This window comes from Armigeres subalbatus, chromosome 1 (genome assembly GCF_024139115.2).
Source record: "Armigeres subalbatus isolate Guangzhou_Male chromosome 1, GZ_Asu_2, whole genome shotgun sequence".
Lineage (NCBI taxonomy): Eukaryota > Metazoa > Arthropoda > Insecta > Diptera > Culicidae > Armigeres > Armigeres subalbatus.
The window spans coordinates 114,890,847-114,918,761 of NC_085139.1; the positions used below are offsets into that span (position 1 = coordinate 114,890,847).

Genomic DNA, 27,915 nt, shown 5'->3' on the forward strand with positions numbered 1-27,915 from the left:
AGGAAGAAGGAAGAAGGTTTCGGAAGACGGAAGAAATAAAGAAGAATGAAGGAAGAAAGAAAGGAAAACGAAAAAGGAAGAAGGAAAGTTGAAGAAGGTAAAAAGCAGATAGAGGAAAAAGGAGGAAAGAAGGACGAAAAGAGAAGGAAAAAAGAAGCAGGAAGCAGGAAGAAGAAAAAATTAGAAAGAATAATAAAAGATGGAAGAAGGGAGAAAGAAAAAAGAATAATGCTGGAAGAATAAATAAGAAAAAAGCAAGAATAAATAAGGACATAGGAAGAAACTTTATGAAAAAAGGAAGAACGAAGAAGGAAGAAGGAAGAAAAATTAAGAAAACCGGAACCGGATTAAAGTAGAAAGAAAATATAAGAAAACCGGATTAAGATAGGAAGAAAAAATAAGGAAGAACGAAGCAGAAAGAAAGCAGAAGAAAGTAATATGCATGGGGAAGAAAGAAGTAAAAGTTAGAAGGAATAAAAAAGAGCAAATATGGAATATGGCAGAAAAAAGGAAAAGAAATAAGAAATAAGAAAAAGGAAATACAAAGAATGAAAAATGTAGAAAAGATAAGGAATGAAGTAGAAAGAAAATGAAGAAGGAAGAAGGAAGTTGTAAGAAGAAAGATAGCAGAAGGAAAAAGAAAGAGGTAAAAAGAGAAGGTTGAAAGAAGAAGGAGAAGGAAAAGAAAGAAAGGAGGAAGGAGAAGGAAGGAAGAAAGGAAGGAAGAAGTGTTAAAGATTGTAAAAAAGTTGAAGGAATAGGAACATTTTAAAAAGGTGTAACTGCTTTTGCAAACAAGAGCTTCTCACGTCTCTGGGGGGCTTATTTGTGCTCACCCACGCAATCCAGCACCATTAAATCAATTCTTGATTGTAAGAGGTCGGAAATAAATAATGCCCTGGATGTATCCCGACGCTCGCTCAACAACGTTAATCCAATGAGCTTGCAGCGGGCATGGTAACTTGGTAGGTAGTTTGGATCATGCCAGTGAAGATGCCGTGACGCGAAACGAACAAATTTGCGTTGGATTGCTTAGATACGCAAAATAATGTTTTTATAAAAGGGTACCCAAACAATAGAAGAGAATTCCAGAATTGATCTTACCAAAGAACAATACAGTGCTTTTAAACAATGAATATTCCTGAGGTCTTTTGTTATGCGGAAGATGAAACCAAACATTTCAAAAGCTTTGGAGGACCTGAAAGCGACATGATCGTTGACAGATGGTTTTGAATCTAATAGTACGCCTAGATCCTTAACGACGCTTTCTTTTTTAAGTTTCGTTGTTATCTCACACCAATCGATAAACACGTCAAGCTGAGTTTTTTTTCCTTTTTTTTTTTTTTTTGTTGGGGCGTAGAACCACTGCGTTCATTGAGTTGAACTTTTGTGGTATACCCTGATTACTATCAACTATTCGTATCTTGTAGGTTGATCACCATTTGTCAAGTAAACAACTTAAGACGCGTATTCTCCCAGTCCGGTATAATTGAGTTAATACAACCCACTACCTTTCCAGGATTTGCAGTCTAAATATCTCCTGGTTGCATAAAGCCACTATTAAGAAATTTAGATCTACCTTGTACAATGCATCACAACTGCAAAACAGATGTTACGAGATTTCGCGTTCCATGTGTCCCAAACGACAGATATCATTCTGAAACTGGCCAATATTTTTCAAGTGATATCTGCTCGGGCAGTGGTTATTAGGCCAGTGAAGATGCAAAGAGCTCTCTTGCTGAGCTCTAAGAGCTTTTCGGTTACTTTAACATTGGGAATTATAAATCTCTTTGATTGAGCACACTTTTCGGCAACCAACCAATTGGTCATCAACCTTTGTGCTTCCAAGGATTTTAATTCCATTTTTCTGGTACAGTATGATATACCGCAGAAAGGTTCTGGGAAAATAAACTGTGTATTTGAACCTCGTTTCGCAAGCTCGTCTGCCTTTTCCTCCAATGCCACAGTGCCCTGGAACCCAGTACAGATTTACGGAGTTCTCTTGGCACACCTTTCGCAATCAAAGAATACAGTCCCAGACAAGTTTTGACGTACATTTAAAGCTACTCAACGCTTTGAGTGCCGCTTGACTATCTGTGAAAATACAAATATTTGCATATCAGCTGAGTTTACAAGAAATAGGCATCAGAAGCGTCATTAACAATCCAGTAAAGTTTGAAATCGTCAGCAAAGTACAACTTAAATGATCTTATAAGCTGGCGAATGTCGTTGAGATAAAATAGGGAAATTAACGGCCCTAGGTGGCTACCCTGTGGTACACCTGAAGTAGCGGGAAAGTATGAGATGGTGGATGAGATGGAATCGCCAATCTTAATTGCGTCAATATTGCTAGAAACTGTTGATACCAGGTTTTCTCCCTTCGAATAGTTTGTTCATTACCATCTGATTGATCCTTCTAGCAAGAAAAACAGTGACTGGACCGTCCTTTTTCACAACTTGCGACTGATCCCGGACAAGCGAGCGTGGGTAGACTCTTAGTAGCAAAAGGGGAGAAATCAACAGGCGATACTCACCTCCTTCAAGATATCTGACGGTACTTGGGTGGAGCAAGGATGAATCCGAGGTTGCCAGTGAAAGACGTGGCCAGGTTTTGTATATTTATATAGCTGTCTGCATAATGGCGCCTTTTTATGAATCAAGTGCTTGAGGTTCAACAAAACTGGTTTAAATCCAGCCACCTTCAGCATGGCTTCGAAGCTGTAATTCATTCGTCTGAATTACAAGAAGGTCAGATATAATATTACTTCCAGCTTTTTAATTTCAACATCGTCGAAATTAGTATTTAATATGAGCAATTCTTGATCTCATGTACATATCTTGCAGCTATCACGTTGATAATGTGCGATTAAGCAAGTAGATAAGGATTTCAACACTCCATACTGAACCATATACAGCTTCAACTACATCAATTACCATTGAAGTTAGTTAAAATGAGAATATAAAAGTGATTCATATCGTCACATATTCCACATGATAATAGATCAGCTAACGACTAGATGCAAATTCAAACTATGTAATTAACGTTTTGCTACAAGCATTATCATATTTAAATAGGAGAACTGTTCCGATCTCCGTTCCACTGTACATATATACATCTAATCGCTAAACAAAGAAATACGGCACCAAATTCGTCGCTTTTTTGTCAACATGCGTGCTCACTGCTGAAAAATCTTCTCGGGAATAATAAACAAACCAAATTCCTTTCCATTGCTTTGTTTTTGATGGGACGGAAACAGGAGCTATGAGATGAAGTGGCGAACCGTTCTCCTATATAGCCGGTTTATATTTTAGCGAACTGCAAAGAGCAATTCTTAACTATGAATTAACTGTATGGGTCTCCATATGTCTTGGCCGGCAAAGGCTTGCCCAATGTCAAACCAGACGTAACGAGTTCAACTCTCGGTTCGGTCTGAAAGGATTTTGACATCCTTAGTATCAAACTGCTTGTCACAAAATAAATAGAATTGTGTAAAGCGAGGCAGTTAAAGCCCAGATTCTAATAGGAATATGCAGTCATGGGACGAACGCATGTAACAGCATTTAGTATTAATTTTCAAGAACTTAGACTAGAGTAATTTTCCAATAGTGGGTACTATTAGACAACGATAATGTATAGTTTGGTCTGCTATTTTCCCCATTTCTCACATTAAAACTATCGCCACCAGCTTCCCTGGATGAATTATTCTGATTTCTAATTGAATTCATTATTTGTGGATCCACTATAGGACAATTTGCTCTATAAATTAATAACAGAGAACGACAGTGTCCGCTTTCCTTTAAGGTTAATATGAGAATTAATATTAACTACCCGGCCATTCAAATCAGCACGATTGGTCGCTCTGTTTCATACAGCCAATGCAAGATGATAACAAACTAGTATTTATGGCCGGCTGTTTTGCAAACAATCTACAGTTTTCTTCCATCTGCAAGCTCAAAAACATCCATTCCGTCATCATGGCTGTCCAACTCAAAATCGCTCTTATCCAGTTGGACAGTTTCCCAACGAAACAGGCAGCAATCACAAATGCCGTTAACCAGATCCGTATCGCCGCCAAGGATAAGGGTGCCAAACTCGTTATATTGCCAGAATGCTGGAACTCCACCTACTGTACCAAGGAGTTTCCCCGGTCGGCCGAACAAATTCCCAATGGAGAAACGTCAAAAGCACTGTCGAAAATTTCTGGCGAGCTGGGGATCACTCTGATCGGTGGAACATATCCAGAGGTTGAAAGCGGAAAACTGTATAACACTTGCCCCGTTTGGGGTCCCAAAGGGGAATTCATCGGAAAGTATCGCAAAATGCATCTCTTCGATATGGACATCCCCGGAACGTGTACCTTCAAGGAGTCCAGCGTTCTCACACCGGGAAATGAGTTCCTGACATTCAACGTTGGTGAAGTGAAAATAGGCGTTGGAATCTGCTATGACCAACGTTTCCCGGAGTTGGCAACGGTCTATCGAAATCGTGGCTGCGATCTGATGATCTACCCTTCGGCCTTCGACACCTACACAGGACCGATGCATTTCGAACTGATCGCTCAGGCTCGTGCTTTGGACAATGGAATGTTTGTGGCACTTTGCGCTCCGGCGAGGGATACAACCAAGGATTATGTAGCCTACGGGTACTCGACGGTTTGCGATCCCTGGGGAAGGGTTTTGAGTCGGGCCAAGGAAGGACCCGAGATGCTGATAGTGAATCTGGATATGGGTTTGCGTGATTCCATTAGACGGCAGATTCCGACCCAGAAACAGAAGCGAACCGATGTGTACGAAGTGGTGTGCAAGAAATAAAACGTTTGTCGTATGTTGTGAGAATTTGTATGAACATGCATCGCTACACAATTTTATGAAAATGAGACTTGAGATTAGAAGGGGCTGACACATCAGTGCAAAAAAGGTTGTCATATGTGTTTAAAAGACGTGAAATTGTATACAAAATAGAAATAATAATAATGAATAAACATCATGGCTACTTTTGCATCATTATGAAAACTATCTCTATATTTATTTGTAATAATAGAAAACATCTGCCGCTACTTTATGCAACGTTTACTAAGCATGTGGCTCACCTGGAATCAAAAGTATTATTTTTACTTAAACTTTATTAGTTCACTTGCCGTAAGAAAAGTTAGTACCATCTCATTAAATTACACCATTTGATTGTAGTTTTATAGATAGGTAATGTAGTTGAATGACTCCAATCACTGTTCGAGGGAATTTGATCAAACTTCTCCGACAGTTGCCAACAATTTCGAGCTAGCTATGGTTCATCTCCCGCTACAACATTATTTCGAGACATTTTTGTTGTAATAAAACTTGTGGGTTTATCAAAAATTGTTAATTGAAGTATTGCTATAAATTTAAGATCTGCTTGGGGCAGTGGCGTAGCTAGAGAATGGGGGGGGGGGTGGCTGGTTTCTGAATATCCTTCTAAAATTTTTGTCTCTGGGGAGGGTTTTCTGACCAAAACCACCCCCGTGGCTACGCCCCTGGCTTGGGGCCTCGGCATTAGACTATCAGTTGGCTGCTCTTGAGTTAGTGAGTAGAATGATGAAAAGTAAACCCATCCTTTTTATAAATTTTACACGAATGAAAATTATTTTCTACCTTCGTCCTGAATAATCACTTTCAAAATGTGGTTGCGTCATTATTTAAAGCAAATCCATTTTATATTTTAACCAACATCTTACACCAATTACCGTTTCGATTCTAATTCCGAACACTTAAGCACATTTTCCACTTCAGGGGTCTTCATGATACATGAATTAAAATATTTTATTATATCAACTGTTTCCTTCGTGCTTAAGGATTTTCTAAGCCATGGGTCATTTTCAGCAGTCTCCCAAACGCGCTTTGCGATTCACCTAACCACCGACTCCAGTTATACATTAAATTTTGTCGAATTCTCAATAACTGAACGTTTGGTAACAAGTTCGTGAAACGAATGAACTACCGGTAAATAGGATATCCTGCTGAATCTCACTGAAATGTTTCCATTCTTTTTAAATTATAAGAAAAACAATTATTGCGTTGTTGAAATATCAATCAAAACTTTATTAGATTTGCCACGAAAAAAACTAAAAATAATATAATATTTATTATCATTCATCGACGGCTTCTGTTCGAACTGCAGTTTTTTCCTGCATAAGCGCTTAGTTTTTCCGAAATTGTTCGAGTCTGGTTCAGCAATGGCAAACTTCCGCCATTTGGATTTTTTTTATTGGAGCAATCACTGAATATCTTCCAGAGGAATTCCTGGATGAACTTCCGGAGGAATGAATCATACAGTGGTTGGTTTCCTACCCATCAAGGGGGTAACGTATATGTAAAAATAGCCAGCATGAGTTGACCACCTAAAGTTTGTATGGCGAAGTTTGTATGGCCTTTCTAACGCAGGTTTTTCTCAACAGCAGGAACTTTTTACGCAAATCTATTTGGTACCAGTTATGTAGGAAGGTGTCCGCTACTACGCCTATTAAATATGTTTTCAATTAAAATGCTCATTTTCGAGATATTAAGCTTTAGATGCCTTTCGCCATACTGATTTCCGAAAGTTAACTCCTAGTGTGCCGCTGAAAGTACGCTCAAAGCAGGCGATTCATTACTGGAGGAACTTCCGAAGGAATTCCTGGAGCAACTTCCGGAGAAATTCCTGTACGAACTTCCGGTTGAATTCCTGGAGGAACTTTCGGAGGAATTCCTGGAGGATCTTACGGAGAAATTCCTGGAGGAACTTCCGGAGGTATTCCTGGAGGAACTTCCGGGGGAATTCCTGGAGGAACTTCCGGAGGAATTTCTGGAAGAACTTCCGGAGGAATTCCCGGAGGAACTTCCGGAGGAATTCCCGGAGGAACTTCCGGAGGAATTCCCGGGGGAACTTCCAGAGGAATTCCCGGGGGACCTTCCGGAGGAATTCCCGGGGGAACTTCCGGAGGAATTTCCGGAGGAACTTCCGGAGGAATTCCCGGGGGAACTTCCGGAGGAATTCCCGGGGGAACTTCCGGAGGAATTCCCGGGGGAACTTCCGGAGGAATTCCCGGGGGAACTTCCGGAGGAATTCCTGGCCTGGAGGAACTTCCGGAGGAATTTCTGGAGGAACTTCCGGAGGAATTCCTGGAGGAACTTCCGGAGGAATTCCCGGAGGAATTCCCGGAGGAACTTTGAAACCTGCCAGCCTAACGAGTTTCCCGTTTTTAGTTAAAATGGCTTAAGCGCCACTCCCGGAGGAGACCATTAACCTGATCGAAGGTTGCCCGACCTAGTGAGACCCTTCAGGGAGGGTAAGATTTTTCCCAAAGAGATTGGGCGGGAGACAAGTGGGCTGTTCAGGGAAAATTGGATGCCTTTAGACCGTGAGGTCTAGCAAATAGAGAAATTGGTGTGAACAGAGGTGATTTCCGCCGGCGACAAAGCAATATTCGCGGTTGTTATCATCATTGGAAGACTTAAACCAATACACTCCGAACAAGCCACGTTCGAATGGAGAGAATCCTTGGTTGGAGTAAGGGCCAACCTCCCCAGTAAATAACCAAAAGAAACCTAAAAAAACGACCGAGATGTGAAAGTACTCCTACTTCACCTTTTCAAATTTCTCCCATCCGTCCAGAAACTATCGAGCTACAGTGTACAAAAAAGCATTTATTGAATTCAGTTCATTTATATTGGATCTACTTGATCGACATCGTTAATCTTAACACTAGGCCTAGCTACAAATTCATCTCCTTCTATACTCTTTCTAACTGCTCGAATTCAATTGGCGGTGTAACTTAAACTGGTGCGGTGTTCACTCTTTCTATAAATAAGCTAACTACCTCGCTGACGCGTACGGAAGGAACGGTAGGGCTATCGGCTTGGCCACGCTAGCAGATTGGCTAAGGCTAGGGGCACTCATTCGCCATGCGCATGGGGCAAAATAATGGAACATGCATGTTACTCACTCTGTTCGTTGCATACCAACTTGGAGGCGTCGGCGGTTCTACACTACTGCTGCTTTGGCGCCACGCGTGTCACGCGCGGTCTCTCCCACGGACTCCGAAATTGTTCACGCGTCGTTCATTGATGTCGCCGTTGTCGATGACGCCTCCAGCGCGAAATTGTGGACTGCTCGACGGGGTACAGCCGTGGGTGGCGTCGAGCTACGGTGTGCGCCTCCCGATCCAAAGGTCGCCGGTACGAATCCGGCCGGGGAAAAACTTTACGCGACCGTGTCACGCTCTGCACGCCGTCACCACGAAAAAGGATGTCTAAACTTGATTACCGGTTCCTAACCGGTTCGGTTGTTGCCGCCCTGCCAAGGGCGCGGGAAAAAACGTGCGCTGCCCTCTCCGGTCCACGTGTACCACCGGGACGTCCTTCGTAGCAGGTAAACGGGGTCAAAAGCAGTCTCCAACTGTGTGGGTGGTGTGTCGGGCCTTGCAACTTGCCACAATCTGATAAAGAAAAGAGGACCCACACCGGTCTTGAACACCACACTTTGCACCAAGTTTAGTCTTCAGTCTTACCGCTTTATCCGCAAGTCTACACAACCACCTAACCGCCAGAATGCACTACAAACTTGATTATGGTTTGACTAACTAGTAGAGGGAAATTAAGGAGAAAAATCTAAATAAGCAAACTTGGAGCACTTTCACACTTTCCTATGGTTCACCTTCAAGAACACACCACGACGCGACTTAGAAAATCCGGACTGCTCTTGCCTCTTCCGTAGACCAGAACGAAGTGAACGAGCCAAGTCCTTGGATCCTCAGATCAAAGCGCGAGATTCTATGATTGTCGTTGGAAATTACGCGAATCACGAAGTGATTTCGCGAAGGTCAAAAATCGCCTCTACCCACACCAACATCCATATTCGGCGGGTAAAGACCTCCTTTTCCCGAGCTTCCAAATGGAAACGATCAATCTACTTGTCTCCCACCCGAAGATTGTAAATGATTCCGGGGGTCAACGAATCCTGAAAGCAATCCTGATAGGTCATTGGCCGGGCCTTGGCACATGGTCGCTTAGATATATTGCTTGAACGGCGGTTATTTTGCGCCATACATTTGAGCGGGAACTCATTCAGTTCAGTGAATTATTGAGTGTAGAAAATGAACATTATCGGTAAACACTCAAAGTGAGCTTTTGAATTCAAGGGGTAGTTCAACGGGAAAATTCATCATTACTGTGCTACTTTGTACAATTCTATCTGAAATTCAAACATTATTCATGGTACTGTTACATCATTCCTTGCTAGATTTTCGAAAATTTGATTGATTGGCGGAAAATAAATTTTCTGGAAATCAATCAAATTTTCGAAGGTTATTAACTGGTTTTGTTAAACGCCTCTAGATTCTGGGGTCATATGGTTTCATCGTCATAAAAGACTCTTCCTCTATTTCCAGACCGAAATTATCTGATCACGGCTGCTACTGACCATCATCGTTTTGCAACTCTGGTCTCCAGCAGAATTTAATCAGCATTTAACAATACAAGTTAAACTAACCCACAAAATAATATTTACAATGAAAAACTATTTACAAAAAAAATGGCAGGCAAATAGGCTAAAACATTGGAAAAAATGACTGTTGGCAACACTTGCATACTCAAATAAATTTTAAAAAAACGAAATAATACCAAAACTTACTTGCAAATTACAAAAATATTTTACATTGACAAACATAAACCTTAAACGAAATCTGCACCAACCTCAGTGTAACAACTAAGCATGGGGTGAGAATTCTCATCAACTATCACTGGAGTGAAAAATAAACGCAAACTAGGGAAGCGTATTAACCTCCTATCCCGAATTTCCCAGGAAAAGCGGAAGCAATAGCCTTCCCCTTAAATGTGGGGGTCTGCTTCGATGCGCGGTTACTACCCAGAAATTTATCTAGTAAATGTTAACCTTGCGATCGAAACTCAAACATAAATTCTAGAACATTTCTGACCATCAGTATTAATACCGATTACGAAATTATTCTCTAAAACATGAAACACAAAAATTTTCCATTCATGCACCCCTCGTCCATTCAAAACTTTCATTCAAGCATTCATCTCATTCATTCGTATTCACTCACTGTTGCCAATGTCGTGCACTCTGCGCGTGAATCACAACAAAAGTTGACAGTTCGTCGCGGATATAATATCGTTGGGTCGGAAAATTCGCGAAAAAAAGTCCGGGAAAATAGTGAATTGTGCGCACAAATTGTGTTATTTCGGTGCAAATGGTGTTTCAGAGCAAGCGGAAAAGTGCAAGCACATCTTTCGACATGCGATGTAAAAGTGAAAAGATGTTCTGTTTGTGTTGTTTACGTTCGCGGTTGCCGTTCCACGAAGACGGAACCGCAGCCAACGCTGGTGATGTCGCTGGAGATTCGCCCTCAAACCGAACCTTGCGACGGAAGGCACTAGGGAAAAGGATAACGGAATGTTTTGTGGATTGTCTCTGGATTCCTGCTATACTCCCATGAAAAAAAACGCTGGCATCGACGGAACGAATGCGACGCTGACGTTAACAAAGGGGTCGCTGATGAAAGGGATCGGTAAAGAAGGACTGCGATTGAAAGGAATGGGTTTTGCTAGATGTGGATATGAAGCTATTATCGACAATGCCAGAGAACGGGAATAAAATGCGAAAAACTGAATGCAACTCGAGGAAAAGGACCATCACCGAAAGAAAAAGATAAGCTATTGTTCCAATTAACAAAATTTCACTCAAAATAAACAAAAACTAATGCCACTTTTCGATTTTTAGGTACGATAATGGAGGAAAGGAAACGAAAAAGGATAAAAAAAAGGATTTTTTCGAAACCAAAAGGAACGAAATAAGAGAGCTAATCGAAAGCAAGGAAAAATCGTGAGTGATTTAAATTCAAAAATTATTACTAATCTAATCTAAGTACTAAATCTAGTTTTAATTCAGGACAAAGCGTAGGACTTCTATTAATTAATTAACCTAAACAATATTTACAATGGGGTATTTACAAGGGAATATTTACAAAAATTATTTACAATGAAACATTATGTTTCCTGTTCAGATTGGAACATTTTTCATCTACCCGTAGTGGTCTTTTAGGGATTTTCCTCGTTGTCACTAAGTGGAGATTTTACATAGCTTGTTAATATTTTAAAAATTTGTCGTGATCAGGAGTGCCGTTCAAGTACTCTTGGTCGGGTTGATCTGGAAGTAGCTTGCTCTTCCCTTTGTGCTCTACAACTAAAATTTGAAATCATCACTGGGCTCGCTTTATACCGTCGCGGTAAACCACTACTATTAACAGGTCATCGCCCTGGCTCTTTCGTAACTTAATAGAGCAATGATTTGATGACGGGAATCATCACAAGCATATGATTTATGTCACAGATACGACCCTTCCATTTTCCCATTCTGGTTTCGACTTCAACTGAAGAAAAATTTTACCCCGAAGGTGTTTTAAATTGATCTCGTTCTCATCGTAATCTTTGTTGCTCTTTAAGAGGCACATAGCTTTAGGTAATTTAAATTAGTTTGGGTGAGACGGACTGTTCAGCTTTTTAAGCTGGTCGGCATAGAAAACCCCAATCCGTTTACCAGCATCGTCTTCAAGCTCATAAGTGTGCGTTCCTAGTACTTTACGCACCACGCAAGGTTCGAATTTGGGGGCGAGCTTTTTACAAAAGCCCTTACTCTTGTCTGACAAATCGAATGTTTTTTTCAGAACTCGCTCTCCAGCAACATACCTTGGGCAAGCAGCGTTTGAGCGCAAGTTGTAGTTCTTTTCGTGCCTTTTATAAGCGGCCGCAAGATTAGCTTTAACTTCTTCAAATATTTTTTCCTCGATTCGTTGGTCGCTGTCTCATCCATTTCATCGGGTTGGTGCCGGTCTCTTATTTGGGCGTATTCTCTCCCGTCCGAAACTTGATTTCGGCCAAATACTATAAAGTACGGATTATATTTTGTGGAGTCATGAATCGCCGTACGGATTGCGTTGGCTATTCCCTGAATGCCATCGGCCCAATGCTTGTGTTCCTTTTTTAAGGTTGCTCTAATGGCCGTTGTGATGACTCGATTCACCCGCTCTGTATTGTTTACTTGCGGGTGATATGCGGGAGTAAGCCAATGGTTCACATGGTACTCGTTGAGTAGATTTTTGAAAATTTTCGATAAAAATTGTGTACCATTGTCCGTTAAAATTATTTCAGGTACCCCAAACAACCTGAAAATCATATTTTCCACAAACTCAACTAATGGCTCCGCTTTGGCCTCCCTGAAAGGCTGCACCAGTACAAACTTACTGAACACATCCGTTGCGACCAGTAAGCAAGTGCTTCTTTTCTTTCCTGAAGCCGGCAGCGGACCGATAAAATCTAGTGTGACGAATTGCCACGGATATTCTACCGGTTTTTGTGAACCCATTGGTGGAACAACATTCTTATTGACCGATTTACTCGTCTGGCAAATCATACATTCGCTGCAAAATTTTCGTATTTGTTGATTCATTTTGGCCAGAAAAGCGCCCTTTTATGGCAGCTGCCGTTTTCTCGAACCCAAAGTGGGCCTTCTCGTGTTCCTGGCGTATTATTGTTTCTCTCCTTCTACCGGGAATCTTTTCCACGCAAATCGCGGGTCATCCTGACGATTTAAACTTTTTACGTACTTCCAAATCTGTCCATCGATTACGCGGTACTCTCCGTATCGAACGGGGTCAATTTGGATCTGTTCCGCTAACTCTTCATAGTCTAGATCTGGTTGAAGTACTGCTACCATGTCTATGGATCTGGATAGACAATCTGCCGTGATGTTGTTTTTACCTTTACGGTACTCGAGCTCAATGTCATATGACTGAATCCGAAGGGCCCAGCGTAGCAACTTCGAATTCCCCGATTCTGCGCCTATCTTGAACAACCATAGTAGGCTTCTAGCGTCGGTTACTACTTTAAATCTGGTGCCCTCCACATAGTGGCGAAAATTATGAATTGCTAGGAGAACACCTAGGCATTCCTTCTCCACTGCGGAATACTTTTTTTGGGTGCAGCTGAGCTTTTTACTGAAGTACCCAATCACTCTGGTTACTCCCTCTTGGTCCTGCACTAGCGCAGCTCCCACTGCATTTTCTGAGGCATCTGATTCTATGACGAAGGGTTTAGTAAAATCCGGATTAGCTAGAATCGGTGCTGAAGTTAGTACACCTTTTAGCTCATTGAAGCCGGCTTCCGCATCTTCTGTCCAGGTAAACTTCTTTTTCTCCTTCTTCAGAAGGTCGGTTATCGGTGCTGTGATTCTACTATATTCTTTAATAAATCTCTGGTAGAATCCAGCGAGCCCCATTAATCTGCGGATGTCCTTGACAGTTTTTGGTCGTACATAGTCCAATATTGGTTGTATCCTTGAGCGATCTACTGAAACTCCTTTCTCTGTTTGGAGATATTCCAGGTACATTACTTGCTTCCTGCAGAAACGAGATTTCTCCAAAGAGATGGTCAGCTTTGCTTTCCTCAGACGTTCTGATACAATGCGTAGTAGGCGGAGGTGTTCCTCGAGTGTTTCTGTAGCGATGACTATGTCATCGAGGTATACAAATACAAATGGTTGCAAGTCGAACCCAATGACCTTATTCATCAGGCGACACATTGTAAATGGTGCATTCGTGAGCCCAAAAGGACAAACCTTAAAACGATAAAGGCCTTTTGATGTGCGAAACGCCGTGTAGTTCCTACACTCCTCTTTCAGAGGTATCTGAAAGTATGCATCCTTCAAGTCTATTATCGAATAATATTTGGCATGACCTAAACGGTGAAAAATATCCTGCATATTTTGCATCGGATATGCATCATTTACCGTCGTCGAATTTATTCATCTCGAGTCCAGGCATACCCTAATCTTTCCATTAGCCTTTCTTACCGGAACGAGAGGATTGGCCCTTTCACTGAAACACTCCTCAATCGCATCCAATTCGTTGAACCGTTCAATCTCGGCATCGATTTCCTTTTGAAACAAATGGAGAACATTTGTACACTGGCTGATTTCTTGGCCTCGCGTTCTCCTTGAGGATGATTTCATGCTGTATTAAGTCAGTTATACCTAACTTTCCTGGTGAAGTTATTTCAAATTGCTTTACAGTTTCGATCAACCTCTGTCTTTCATTTTCGGATAACTCGTGTTCTGTCTCTATGTTTTCTGGAGTCGCTTCCGGTGGTGTGTCGAATGTTGGTATATCTAGAGACTCGTCTGGTTCCCTATCGTCTACTTTAGGTAATTCCGTAGTTGGTTCTATGTGGAAGCAAATATACTGTCCTATCGTGGCCTCTAATGTTTCTAATGTCTCGGGACCATTTCCTACATCAATCATGGGTTGAATGTGCAAAGTTTCCCAAAGTCGGATCCGAGAATTAGCTGCCTCGATATTTGAGGGACTATGATAGTTGGAACTATCCGTGTTATTCCCTTAAAGGTGAAAGGAATGTTTAGATAACCTAGGCATTTATATTCTGTTCCATCTGCTGTGCTCACTCGCACTGACGCTGGAAGTACTTTTAATCCATATTGTTCAGCCAACTCCGCCGAATTAGTAACACTAATTCCAGCTCCAGAGTCTAGGAGAGCTTCCATCTCCGTTTCAAATACCTTTACTCGTATGTGAGGGCATTTCGCGATGCTCACTCTTATGTGGTGTATTTTTTTCAAAGGGTCAAATTCGGTTAACTTTGTACTTGTTTTGGGAATCTGCTGAGTTTTAGGAATGGTTCGATCCCCGCTACCATTTCCTTCTATTAGTTTTCCCGGTTCTGTCGGTACGACCCTGAGCATCGTTCGCAGCAACGGACTGTACGACCCAAATTCCCGCAACCATAGCAAAAAGATTACTTTGGGCTGCCGACAATCCCTCCAACTGTGACCTTGTTGCTGGCAGTTCCAACATGCTCGTTGATTTGCCGGATCCGTATTACTCGTCGCAGCTTGAGTTGGTCTTTGCGTTGACTGTGGCATGTGATTCGAATTTCTATGTTCTCGCATAATTTTCGGTTTGACGTTGTTGACCATCACAGACTCGTCACTATTATAGTCCGATTCCTCCACTTCCACGTTGTTAACCGTTCGTCTCGGTTCACCAATCTGGTGGAGGTTTGGGTCAGCGGCATCTATCCTGTGGTTAAGCTTCACGAGTTGTTGTAGGTCCTGTACATCCACTATCGAGATTTTTGAACGATAATGCTGGCGCATATTGTCCCAGATGACTTCAAACTTCCTGGTGGTCGACAAAGGTTTTGATAACATCCGGTTTAATTTTTCTATCTCTGTGACGAATGCGATAAACGATTCGCCTCTTTGCTGTTTCCTATCGTGAATTTTCTGACGAATTCCTTGGTCTTGGTTTGGGTTTCCAAACCGATATTTTATCAGCCTCTCAAATGTCGGCCAGTCTTCCAGCTCGTCCACGAAGGTGAAAAACCAATCGGACGCTGGACCTTCTAAAAGCAAATGAATATCCCGTAAAAGTTGTCTTTCTGAAACCTCTTCTCTCTCCGCGATTTTTTTTAATTTGTATAGGAAACTCTCGACTGTAACCGTTCTTGAATCCCCGGAGAATCTCAACTTCCACTTCTCAACCCGGTTCAGATGATCCCTGGATCCCTCCTGCCTTCGCCTATTGTAGTGATGTTCCCGTGGTCTTGGTTGTCTCCTGTCTTCACTGACTGATGACCAATCATACTCCTCGTCTGTGTTATAAGGAACCCGTGGACGTCGAGTGATCCTAAACGCTGTTTGCTGTTCCCGAGCTGTGGTGTAGTGTCGGTTACTCCTGGAATGATCTACTCTGTCCTCGTCACTTGAATCAACATTCATTTCAGTGAACAGACCGGAGCAATGCGGATTACGTTCTAATTTATAACCCTCATTACGTTGTACCTCGTGTCTTGTGTCTCGATCCAACAGCATCTTTGTTACCCCATCGAGCATCCGTTCTAGATGATCAATCTTCTGCTGCATCGCTTTTTGATCTTCTTCTACTTTATCGGCTCTCGTTGTTTGATTAGGCTCCTCGTCTTCATTGGCTGCGCGGATCTTCGGTTTAGTCCCTGTATGCTTGACTTGAAGTACACAGGTACCCTGATCCTGCTTTTTATTGCCCTTGGATTCCGTTTTATGTGTAGGCTTGTCTACCACTGAAGAATTAGTCGGATCGTCTATCATCGCCTGTGCTTGATCTCTTTTTTCTGCCTCTGACAGTATCGTGTTAATTTGTTTAACTACCGGGGATGCTGGTGGCCCTATATTATATTTCTTCAAACAACCCTCTATACGACGTACTAAATCTCTTTTCATCTTATGCTCACTATCTTGTTCTGAAAGACACCTTTTCGCACGATAGTAGTAGTGCAACAATCTAGACACATACCGTTGTTCTACTCCGCGACTAAAAGCTTTCAACAAATCTGAAATTCGCCCATCAATGTAATCTATCTCAACCGTTATGTTGAACGGCGATGGGTGATTTCTCATTTCCTTAACGTCGGACTTGAAAAGCGTCCTCAAATGCCTTTGCTTACTTGCCAGGTCAAGGTCACAAACTTCTCCAACTAACTCACCTCTAATTAAAAGTTCATAATTTACCTCTTCTAGATTCAAATGTTCCGCATAGGGAAACATATCCATTTTTAATGGCGTTTTACTGCCAATTATTCAAAATTCAAATTAAATTAAATTAAATACTATTTTCTTTTAAGAAATGGTGTACCAGAAAAAAATATGATTGAGTTCAAAGGGAAAACATATCTAGAGGAAAAAAATATATAATATAATTATCCCGTAATTAATACTACCCAAAAAAAACTATTAAAATCTACAAAGTCCAGAAAAAAAACTTAAACTACAAAAGCAAAAAAAAAAAAATAAATGAAAAAAAAATTTCTACGAAAAATCAACTAAAATATGTTTTGCCAATTCTGTTGGGCGCCAAATGAAACCTGCCAGCCTAACGAGTTTCCCGTTTTTAGTTGAAATGGCTTAAGCGCCACTCCCGGAGGAGACCATTAACCTGATCGAAGGTTGCCCGACCTAGTGAGACCCTTCAGGGGAGGGTAAGATTTTTCCCAAAGAGATTGGGCGGGAGACAAGTGGGCTGTTCAGGGAAAATTGGATGCCTTTAGACCGTGAGGTCTAGCAAATAGAGAAATTGGTGTGAACAGAGGTGATTTCCGCCGGCGACAAAGCAATATTCGCGGTTGTTATCATCATTGGAAGACTTAAACCAATACACTCTGACCAAGACACGTTCGAATGGAGAGAATCCTTGGTTGGAGTAAGGGCCAACCTCCCCAGTAAATAACCAAAAGAAACCTAAAAAAACGACCGAGATGTGAAAGTACTCCTACTTCACCTTTTCAAATTTCTCCCATCCGTCCAGAAACTATCGAGCTACAGTGTACAAAAAAGCATTTATTGAATTCAGTTCATTTATATTGGATCTACTTGATCGACATCGTTAATCTTAACACTAGGCCTAGCTACAAATTCATCTCCCTCTATACTCTTTCTAACTGCTCGAATTCAATTGGCGGTGTAACTTAAACTGGTGCGGTGTTCACTCTTTCTATAAATAAGCCAACTACCTCGCTGACGCGTACGGAAGGAACGGTAGGGCTATCGGCTTGGCCACGCTAGCAGATTGGCTAAGGCTAGGGGCACTCATTCGCCATGCGCATGGGGAAAAATAATGGAACATGCATGTTACTCACTCTGTTCGTTGCATACCAACTTGGAGGCGTCGACGGTTCTCCACTACTGCTGCTTTGGCGCCACGCGTGTCACGCGCGGTCTCTCCCACGGACTCCGAAATTGTTCACGCGTCGTTCATTGATGTCGCCGTTGTCGATGACGCCTCCAGCGCGAAATTGTGGACTGCTCGACGGGGTACAGCCGTCGGTGGCGTCGAGCTACGGTGTGCGCCTCCCGATCCAAAGGTCGCCGGTTCGAATCCGGCCGGGGGAAAAACTTTTTACGCGACCGTGTCACGCTCTGCACGCCGTCACTCACGAAAAAGGATGTCTAAACTTGATTACCGGTTTCTAACCGGTTCGGTTGTTGCCGCCCTGCCAAGGGCGCGGGAAAAAAACGTGCGCTGCCCTCTCCGGTCCACGTGTACCACCGGGACGTCCTTCGTAGCAGGTAAACGGGGTCAAAAGCAGTCTCCAACTGTGTGGGTGGTGTGTCGGGCCTTGCAACTTGCCACAATCTGATAAAGAAAAGAGGACCCACACCGGTCTTGAACACCACACTTTGCACCAAGTTTAGTCTTCAGTCTTACCGCTTTATCCGCAAGTCTACACAACCACCTAACCGCCAGAATGCACTACAAACTTGATTATGGTTTGACTAACTAGTAGAGGGGAAATTAAGGGAGAAAAATCTAAATAAGCAAACTTGGAGCACTTTCACACTTTCCTATGGTTCACCTTCAAGAACACACCACGACGCGACTTAGAAAATCCGGACTGCTCTTGCCTCTTCCGTAGACCAGAACGAAGTGAACGAGCCAAGTCCTTGGATCCTCAGATCAAAGCGCGAGATTCTATGATCGTCGTTGAAATTACGCGAATCACGAAGTGATTTCGCGAAGGTCAAAAATCGCCTCTACCCACACCAACATCCATATTCGGCGGGTAAAGACCTCCCTTTCCTGAGCTTCCAAATGGAAACGATCAATCTACTTGTCTCCCACCCGAAGATTGTAAATGATTCCGGGGTCAACGAATCCTGAAAGCAATCCTGATAGGTCATTGGCCGGGCCTTGGCACATGGTCGCTTAGATATATTGCTTGAACGGCGGTTATTTTGCGCCATACATTTGAGCGCGAACTCATTCAGTTCAGTGAATTATTGAGTGCAGAAAATGAACATTATCGGTAAAAACTCAAAGTGAGCTTTGAATTCAAGGGTAGTTCAACGGGAAAATTCATCATTACTGTGCTACTTTGTACAATTCTATCTGAAATTCAAACATTATTCATGGTACTGTTACAACTTCCGGAGGAATTCCCGGAGGAACTTCCGGAGGAATTCCTGGAGGAACTTCCGAGGAATTCGGAGGAACTTCCGGAGGAATTCGGAGGAACTTCCAGAGGAATTCCAGAGGAGCTTGGAGGAATTTCCGGAGGAACTTCCGGAGGAATTCGGAGGAACTTCCGGAGGAATTCTGGAGGAACTTCCGGAGGAATTCCCGGAGGAACTTCCGGAGGAATTCCCGGAGGAACTTCCGGAGGAATTCCTGGAGGAACTTCCGGAGGAACTTCCGGAGGAATTCTGGAGGAACTTCCGGAGGAATTCGGAGGAACTTCCGGAGGAATTCCCGGAGGAACTTCCGGAGGAATTCCCGGAGGAACTTCCGGAGGAATTCCCGGAGGAACTTCGGAGGAATTCCCGGAGGAACTTCCGGAGGAATTCCCGGAGGAACTTCCGGAGGAATTCCGGAGGAACTTCCGGAGGAATTCCCGGAGGAACTTCCGGAGGAATTTGGAGGAACTTCCGGAGGAATTCCCGGAGGAACTTCGGAGGAATTCCCGGAGGAACTTCCGGAGGAATTCCCGGAGGAACTTCCGGAGGAATTCCGGAGGAACTTCCGGAGGAATTCGGAGGAACTTCCGGAGGAATTCCCGGAGGAACTTCCGGAGGAATTCGGAGGAATTCGGAGGAATTCCCGGAGGAATCCTCGGAGGAATTCCCGGAGGAATCCTCGGAGGAATTCCCGGAGGAATCCTCGGAGGAATTCGGAGGAATCCTCGGAGGAATTCCCGGAGGAATCCTCGGAGGAATTCCCGGAGGAATCCTCGGAGGAATTCCCGGAGGAATCCTCGGAGGAATTCCCGAGGAATCCTCGGAGGAATTCCTGGAGGAATTCGGAGGAATTCCGGAGGAATTCCCGGAGGAATTCGGAGGAATTCCCTGAGGAATTCCCGGAGGAATTCCCGGAGGAATTCCCTCAGAAATTCGTTGAGGAATTCCCGGAGGAATTCGGAGGAATTCCGGAGGAATTCCCGGAGGAATTCGAGGAATTCCCGGAGGAATTCGGAGGAATTCCTGGAGGAATTCCTGGAGGAATTCGGAGGAATTCCCGGAGGAATTCCGGAGGAATTCCCGGAGGAATTCGGAGGAATTCCCGGAGGAATTTGGAGGAATTCCTGAGGAATTCGGAGGAATTCCCGGAGGAATTCGCGGAGGAATTCCCGGAGGAATTCGCGGAGGAATTCCCGGAGGGATTCTTTGAGGAATTCTTGGAGGAATTCCCGGAGGAATTCAGGAGGAATTCGGAGGAATTCGGAGGAATTCCCGGAGGAATTCAGAGGTATTCCCGGAGGAATTCCGGAGGAATTTTCGGAGGAATTCCCAGAGGAATTCGGAGGAACTTCCGGAGGAACTTCCGGAGGAACTTCCGGAGGAACTTCGGAGGAACTTCCGGAGGAACTTCCGGAGGAACTTCCGGAGGAACTTCCGGAGGAACTTCCGGAGGAACTTCCGGAGGAACTTCCGGAGGAACTTCCGGAGGAACTTCCGGAGGAACTTCCGGAGGAACTTCCGGAGGAACTTCCGGAGGAACTTCCGGAGGAACTTCCGGAGGAACTTCCGGAGGAACTTCCGGAGGAACTTCCGGAGAACTTCCGGAGGAACTTCCGGAGGAACTTCCGGAGGAACTTCCGGAGGAACTTCCGGAGGAACTTCCGGAGGAACTTCCGGAGGAACTTCCGGAGGAACTTCCGGAGGAACTTCCGGAGGAACTTCCGGAGGAACTTCCGGAGGAACTTCCGGAGGAACTTCCGGAGGAACTTCCGGAGGAACTTCCGGAGGAACTTCCGGAGGAACTTCCGGAGGAACTTCCAGAGGAACTTCCGGAGGAACTTCCAGAGGAACTTCCGGAGGAACTTCCGGAGGAACTTCCAGAGGAACTTCCGGAGGAACTTCCGGAGGAACTTCCAGAGGAACTTCCGGAGGAACTTCCAGAGGAACTTCCGGAGGAACTTCCGGAGGAACTTCCGGAGGAACTTCCGGAGGAACTTCCGGAGGAACTTCCGGAGGAACTTCCGGAGGAACTTCCGGAGGAACTTCCGGAGGAACTTCCGGAGGAACTTCCGGAGGAACTTCCGGAGGAACTTCCGGAGGAACTTCCGGAGGAACTTCCGGAGGAACTTCCGGAGGAACTTCCGGAGGAACTTCCGGAGGAACTTCCGGAGGAACTTCCGGAGGAACTTCCGGAGGAACTTCCGGAGGAACTTCCGGAGGAACTTCCGGAGGAACTTCCGGAGGAACTTCGGAGGAACTTCCGGAGGAACTTCCGGAGGAACTTCCGGAGGAACTTCCGGAGGAACTTCCGGAGGAACTTCCGGAGGAACTTCCGGAGGAACTTCCGGAGGAACTTCCGGAGGAACTTCCGGAGGAACTTCCGGAGGAACTTCCGGAGGAACTTCCGGAGGAACTTCCGGAGGAACTTCCGGAGGAACTTCCGGAGGAACTTCCGGGGGAACTTCCGGAGGAACTTCCGGAGGAACTTCCGGAGGAACTTCCGGAGGAACTTCCGGAGGAACTTCCGGAGGAACTTCCGGAGGAACTTCCGGAGGAACTTCCGGAGGAACTTCCGGAGGAACTTCCGGAGGAACTTCCGGAGGAACTCGGCGAGGACCGTCCGGAGGAATTTCCGGAGGCACTTCCGGAGGAACTTCCGGAGGAACTTCCGGAGGAACTTCCGGAGGAACTTCCGGAGGAACTTCGGAGGAACTTCCGAGGAACTTCCGGAAGAACTTCCGTGGGATCTTCCGGAGGAACTTCCGGAGGAACTTCCGGAGGAACTTCCGGAGGAACTTCCGGAGGAACTTCCGGAGGAACTTCCGGAGGAACTTCCGGAGGAACTTCCGGAGGAACTTCCGGAGGAACTACCGGAGGAACTTCCGGAGGAACTACCGGAGGAACTTCCGGAGGAACTACCGGAGGAACTTCCGGAGGAACTTCCGGAGGAACTTCCGGAGGAACTTCCGGAGGAACTTCCGGATGAACTTCCGGAGGAACTTCCGGATGAACTTCCGGAGGAACTTCCGGAGGAACTTCCGGAGGAACTTCCGGAGGAACTTCCGGAGGAATTCCCGGAGGAATTCCCGGAGGAACTTCCGGAGGAACTTCTAAGGTCTGAGTTATGCTCAACGCGTCGTATTTGGAACTCCTTTGTGACACAAAAAGCGCAAGAGTTGGATCCTATGTCTTGCTGCTACAATGAAAATAAAAACACAAAACGCCACCGGGTATAGAACCATGGACCTTGAGATTTGCAATCTCTTACTATAACCATCACACCATCAACTCTGTTCTGAGATTCTGCTACAAGTGCACTACATAAACAACAAAGTCAATTGTAACTTCATTGTACCTTATACGGAACATGCAGGGGACTGTCAAAAATAAAATACTGCTCAGCTGAGCTCAAAGTGTTTTGCAACACATCAGAAACATTTCCGTAACTGCAATGAATCTGTTTCTGTTTTGTTTCTGATTTGAAACACATTGAATTCCAAATCACTCAGGAAGTTAGATGTGTGGCATATTGTAACGCCCCTCAAACGGAAATGAAACATTGTGTATTTCCTAAACTGAAAGTGGCTTGACTCGATGTGTTGCCAGTGTCTTCAATGCAATTTATCAGGAACAAACAGCTATTGGAAAGATGTTACGCGTGCTGCTCGGGATCTAGGATAGGATGTGCCAAGTAGTCAGTAAAAATCGTACCGATTGGCTGTCACAATCGTATCGGTTGCTGATTGGTTGAAAATGACAATCGATTTTTTTCGTAGGGCAGCATGTTGTTAGTTTGGCCGTGTTACAGGTTTGTAAAGTTGGTATTAAGCAAAATTCGTAAATTTCTGAGTTTTAGTTTTTGGTAAAAATAAATTAATATTGAACTGCAAACGCCATATTAATTATTCTCAATGGTTGTAAAGGTTTAAAACTGTTGATTTTAAGCATTAAGATTCACTTTTCTGTCATTTTCGATCTCAAAGTCATATTTACATTAGCTAAAACTTCTCTCTGTTAGTCTTTCGCTTCTCTTATGTAAATAATGGATGGAACGGAAAGAAAACATCAAATTTTGATACATGATATTTGGAAGATTGGGCACTAAATGACTTTGGCTGCACTGGTGACCACCTCGTCAGAGCAACCGACTAAAAACAACAAGGCAGTCTCAATTGAGTTGTCACATCCTATCCTAGCTCGGGATGTCTGCAAAGGTTCTGATCGGAGTTGGCTTTGCCGGAGGTGTGGAGCTAAAGGTCACATGGCTCACGCCTGCCAGGCCGCACCGAGGTGTTTGATCTGCGGTCCTGGCACAGACAACAAACACCCATCCGGTGGGCAGGCCTGTCTGGCCTCCATACGGGCTCGGTCAAGCAAGTAGCTCAGCTAAATCTCATCCACTGCGAGGCAGCGCAAGCGCTGCTACAACGGTTGGTACGCGAGAATACGACTGATGTTGCCTTGCTGTCCGACCCTTACCGCATCCCTGCTAAACATAGCAGTTGGATTGCGGATAAGTCCGGAATAGTGACCATCTGGTCATGCGATCGGTACCCCATCCAAGAAATAGTATCATCTCATGATGATGAGTGTTTTGTTATAGCAAAGGTAAACGGAACTGACTTTTGTAGCTGCTACTGTCCTCCAAGATGGAGCCTTAATGGAGGGTTCACAAAGGGTATACTGCTAGTGACCATCAGGAAACACATTTTATGGTCAGCTGTATCCCCAACAGAACCACAAGACGGGTCAGTAAAGCTGATCTAGGATAGCGTACCTCGCAGCTCGACCCAGAACTGCTGGAAGAATCACTACTGTGGGAAAATCATACACTAGGCCTTAGTGGTGATGAGCTATCCGATGTCCTAATACGAGCATGTGACGTGACAATGCCCAGGAGGACTATGCCAACCAGCAACTGCAAACCGGTGCACTGGTGGACGAGCACGATAGCTAATCTTCGCAGAATCTGTCTTAGAGCTAAGAGAAGGTTGCGACGTGCTAGAACCGAATCGAACAGGCTAGAAAGACGCCGAGTGTTCCAAACAGCGGGCAGAGCTCTGAACTACGAAATCAAATTTATTAAGAGAGCCTGCTTTGAAAAGCTGTGTAGGATGGCTAATAATACTTCATGGCGGGATGCATACAGGTAGTGATTGCTAGGACCAACAGCACACCTCCTGAGGAATCCCCAGAGATGTTGGCCAGGATCGTTGAAGGTTTGTTCCCGAAGCATGACTCATCGGACTGGCCCGCCACACGAGTCAGTGAACGTGGTACCGCTAGTGACTGACGATGAGCTTCTCGCCGTTGCAAGAAAACTTAAGCTAAATAAGGCAGGCAGGGCCGGATTGTATTCCTAACCTGGTCCTTAAGCACGCGATTCTTGCCGCTCTAGATATGCCTGGACAAAGGAAACTTCCCAGATCGTTGGAAACGACAGAAGTTGGTCCTATTGCCTAAGCCTGGGAAATCCCCGGGAGAGCCTTCGGCAAACATTTGCCTATTCGACACAACTGGTAAGTTGTAAGAGAGGATGATCCTGAATAAATTGACGGGCTATACGGTGTGTGCTGGTGGCTTATCAAGCAACCAGTATGTGTTCCGTAAAGGGCGTTCTACCAACGAAGCAATTCGGTCGGAAACGGCTAAGATAGCACGTGGTTCGAAGAGGAAATACCTATCCGTATTTCCGTAGGTACTGTACATTGATTACACTAGATGTAGAATGCATTTAATAACGCTAGCTGGGCAGTTATAGCTGATTCCCTGCATCGCTTGAGAGTCCCGGATTATCTGCGCAGGACTCTGAAAAGCTATTTTCATCACAGGATATTGTTAGTCGACGACGACGCTGTCAGTCGATTGAAGTTTCTGCGGGTATTCCACAGGGATTGATCCTCGGACCGGTTCTGTGGAATGTCATGTATGACGGAGTATTACGCTTAAATCTTCCGGCATTCGCAAGAAAAACAGTAGACTTGTGAGGATAAATCTTCGAAGAAGGATACATACCAGAGATAGAGACACTTATTTTAGAATATCTGCAATACATACATACGTGGATGTGATTTTTTGAGTGCTTTCTGCACATATCTTGCCGCAGTGGCGTAGCCACGGGGTGGTTTTGGACATAAAACCCCCAGAGACAACATTTTAGAAGAAATTTTTTTCGGATATATTTGTTCGGATATGCTGTGTTCGTATATATTTGTTTATTCATTTATTTGCTATCTATTTATAGGGATATATTCAAATAATTAGGCTTTTTAAACCAAAGGTAAACAAAGACTTCTCTCGCAGATTGTGAGCCCACCATTGCCCATTTGCGCGAACTTACATTATCAACTTGAAGACAAAAACTTCCTCTACAACCACCTGATAGTCGTGGCCAGCGACGTGGTTATCCATTTCATTAAAACATTAAACAAATTTGGAGTAATAAGAAAAAAACAAAGATTGAAAATGCATCCACAGGAATATATTTACCATATTTCTTCCATAACAAAACTAATTGGGATTCTAATAATGATAGGCAGATTATTCTTGATTAAACTCTCTCAGACTCCAACACTACACTGCCTTGGTTGTAAATGTTCGAGCTAGTTAGGAAGCGCTGTCAGTAATAGAAACAAATCCAATTCCCGTATTTCACCGCTCGGTTAACTTTTCTGCTGCGTAGTATTATATAAATCGGTTCGTCTTTGCTGGAATATTGGAATCTGCGCCCGCACTTGATCCACCTTTTCAAAGTCCAAATCTGCCAGAACCGTTTCTTCGCCCTCCTTCGCCGACGCGACTATCTTTGCCCACGGATCCACAACCATCGAATGTCCCCACGCGATATAACCGGCACCGGCATCCCTTGCGGGCGAAATCGTTGCGATGTACGACTGAGTATCGTTGGCTCGGGCTCGCGCGAGCAGTTCCCAGTGCAGTGGGCCGGTTTTCATGTTAAATGCGCCCGGGTAGATCAGCATGTCGCAGCCCTGGTTGCGGTAGAGACGGGCCAGCTCATCGAACCGAATGTCGTAGCAAATTCCAATGCCAATTTTGACGCCATCGATTGGGACAATGGCCAACTCCCTACCTCCAGTGAGCACGTCCGACTCGCGAAACGTGATTCCGCCGGGGATGTTGATATCGAACAGATGAATTTTCCGGTACGTCGCCATTAAATCACCCTCCGGTGACCACACGGTGCAAGTATTATAAATTTTGTTCTCGGTTTTGTTTCGCTCTGGGATGGTTCCCCCAATCAAATATATTCCAAGCTCTTTGGCCACAGCCGACAAACTGCGACTGGTCTCACCGTCCGGGACTTCTTCGGCATAGTCAGCGAAATGTTGCGTTCCGTACGGAGAATTGAAGCACTCTGGAAGGGCCACCACCCGTGCTCCGTTGTCCTTCACTGCCGAACGGATGCGACTGACGGCATTGGCCACATTTTCGGACTTGTTAGGTCCAACCTTCAGCTGAAGTAGAGCGATTCGAAAGCCGGCTGCGGATTGCAAATGTGGAATAATTAAGGAAAAAGAAATAAGTGACGTACGTACGAACCTTTTGCCATTTTGAGCATTGTCTGAGTGCGCTTTTTGTCAAACTACGCGCTCTTATCGGGATAGCTATCAGAGTTATTTAAATAAGGCTGCTTGTGTGAATAGCAATCTTCGCCGAAGATCATGTAGCAGCCGTAGCAGCTTTATCAGTTGCGGTTTGTTGTTTTTCTGCTTATCAAAGGATGTTGAAAAGCAGGTAAATTGTTGTATTGATAAGAAAATGTGTATGCACAAGAATAGGAACCTATTAAATTTCCAATGCACATACATATTGAACGTTTTATAAAAACAAATTCATTATAATGTAAATAAAAATCTTACATTGAAATAAGTCCACAGCATCAAAATACAAATTAAAGGACATTCAAGCCGTCTCGTCTGTTTCCTATTTTGAATTTGTAATCTCAAGTTTTACTCAAACTTTAGTACGTCGGTTACTGAAACTCAATTAAATTGTAAGTAAGAAAGAAAAAAAGTTTTCGAGAAAAAAAATACATTTTTAAAAACACAATACACGTACTAAATAATATTTATAGCATACCTGTTACTATACATACGATGCGCCGCACCGATGTGTTAATGTGTGCACACAACAAGCAACATACAAGTAACACACGCTTAGATATTTTCACCCTTCCACGCTTTTATACCAAAAGCCAGTGTTGTTATATGTTTTCATCAGGGGTATAGCAAAAGTCAAAATCACCGTATCAAACATGAAAAACATACCTAGATATGTTTACTCTTTTATTCGTTGACTTACACAGATTTATAACTTAAAAATTATTAATTTCTCTGAATCGTGTAGTGCACTTGTAGTGCAATGCAATCTAAGCTTCGTTTTTTTTTTAAATAGGGACACGGCAGGTATTTCCGTCCTTTGTCGTAGGGGCTTAAACCAACGAAAGCAACGTACATTTGCTAGAACTCCACTATAGCAGAACGTTTCTCCTGAGCTTACGATTTGGTATGTATGAGTTTAACAAAAAAGCGTCTTTTTATTGGTTTTCGAGACTATGACGAACAGACGAAAATACCTGCCGTGTCCCTAGTGTTTTTATTTGCAGTAAACAGCATTCAGCTTGGTAGGAAAATTTGTTTCCAACTCACTCACTATATCGAAAACTGGTGGAAGATGTAACTTAACTTGACTCATTTCTTGACTTGACCATTTTTTAGAGTGCGGTACCCATACATTTGCATTTCTGGCAGAAGGGAGCTTCAAGAAAAATCGTAGAGATGGCTTTCTTAAAGGTTTGCACCCTGGCATGGTTTGCGCCCTGTACCATTTCGAAGCAGCATGTTTCGAAGCAAAGATCGCATTCA

At 44.0% G+C, this 27,915-nt stretch overlaps 2 protein-coding genes and 1 long non-coding RNA gene across 3 annotated transcripts in view; 1 reads left to right on the forward strand and 2 right to left on the reverse strand.

Moving 5' to 3' along the window:
* Positions 1–27,915, reverse strand: part of LOC134205649 (uncharacterized) — a 363,787-nt gene that overhangs the window by 84,226 nt on the left and 251,646 nt on the right. The window lies entirely within an intron of this gene.
* LOC134205608 (omega-amidase NIT2-like) lies at positions 3,946–5,013 on the forward strand. Its single transcript, XM_062681014.1, has one exon. The coding sequence runs from the start codon at positions 3,976–3,978 to the stop codon at positions 4,810–4,812; it is 837 nt and encodes a 278-aa protein (XP_062536998.1). The 5' UTR covers positions 3,946–3,975; the 3' UTR covers positions 4,813–5,013.
* LOC134205613 (omega-amidase NIT2-like) lies at positions 25,478–26,759 on the reverse strand. The gene is made up of 2 exons (XM_062681027.1): positions 26,591–26,759; positions 25,478–26,531 (listed from the first exon to the last, which is right to left on the reverse strand). Exons 1-2 carry the CDS (start codon positions 26,607–26,609, stop codon positions 25,693–25,695), a joined length of 858 nt encoding a protein of 285 aa, XP_062537011.1. The 5' UTR covers positions 26,610–26,759; the 3' UTR covers positions 25,478–25,692.

What these genes read in the sequence shown, in the direction of transcription:
- LOC134205608 (XM_062681014.1), top strand. Translation starts at nt 3,976, where the DNA reads ATGGCTGTCCAACTCAAAATCGCTCTTATCCAGTTGGACAGTTTCCCA.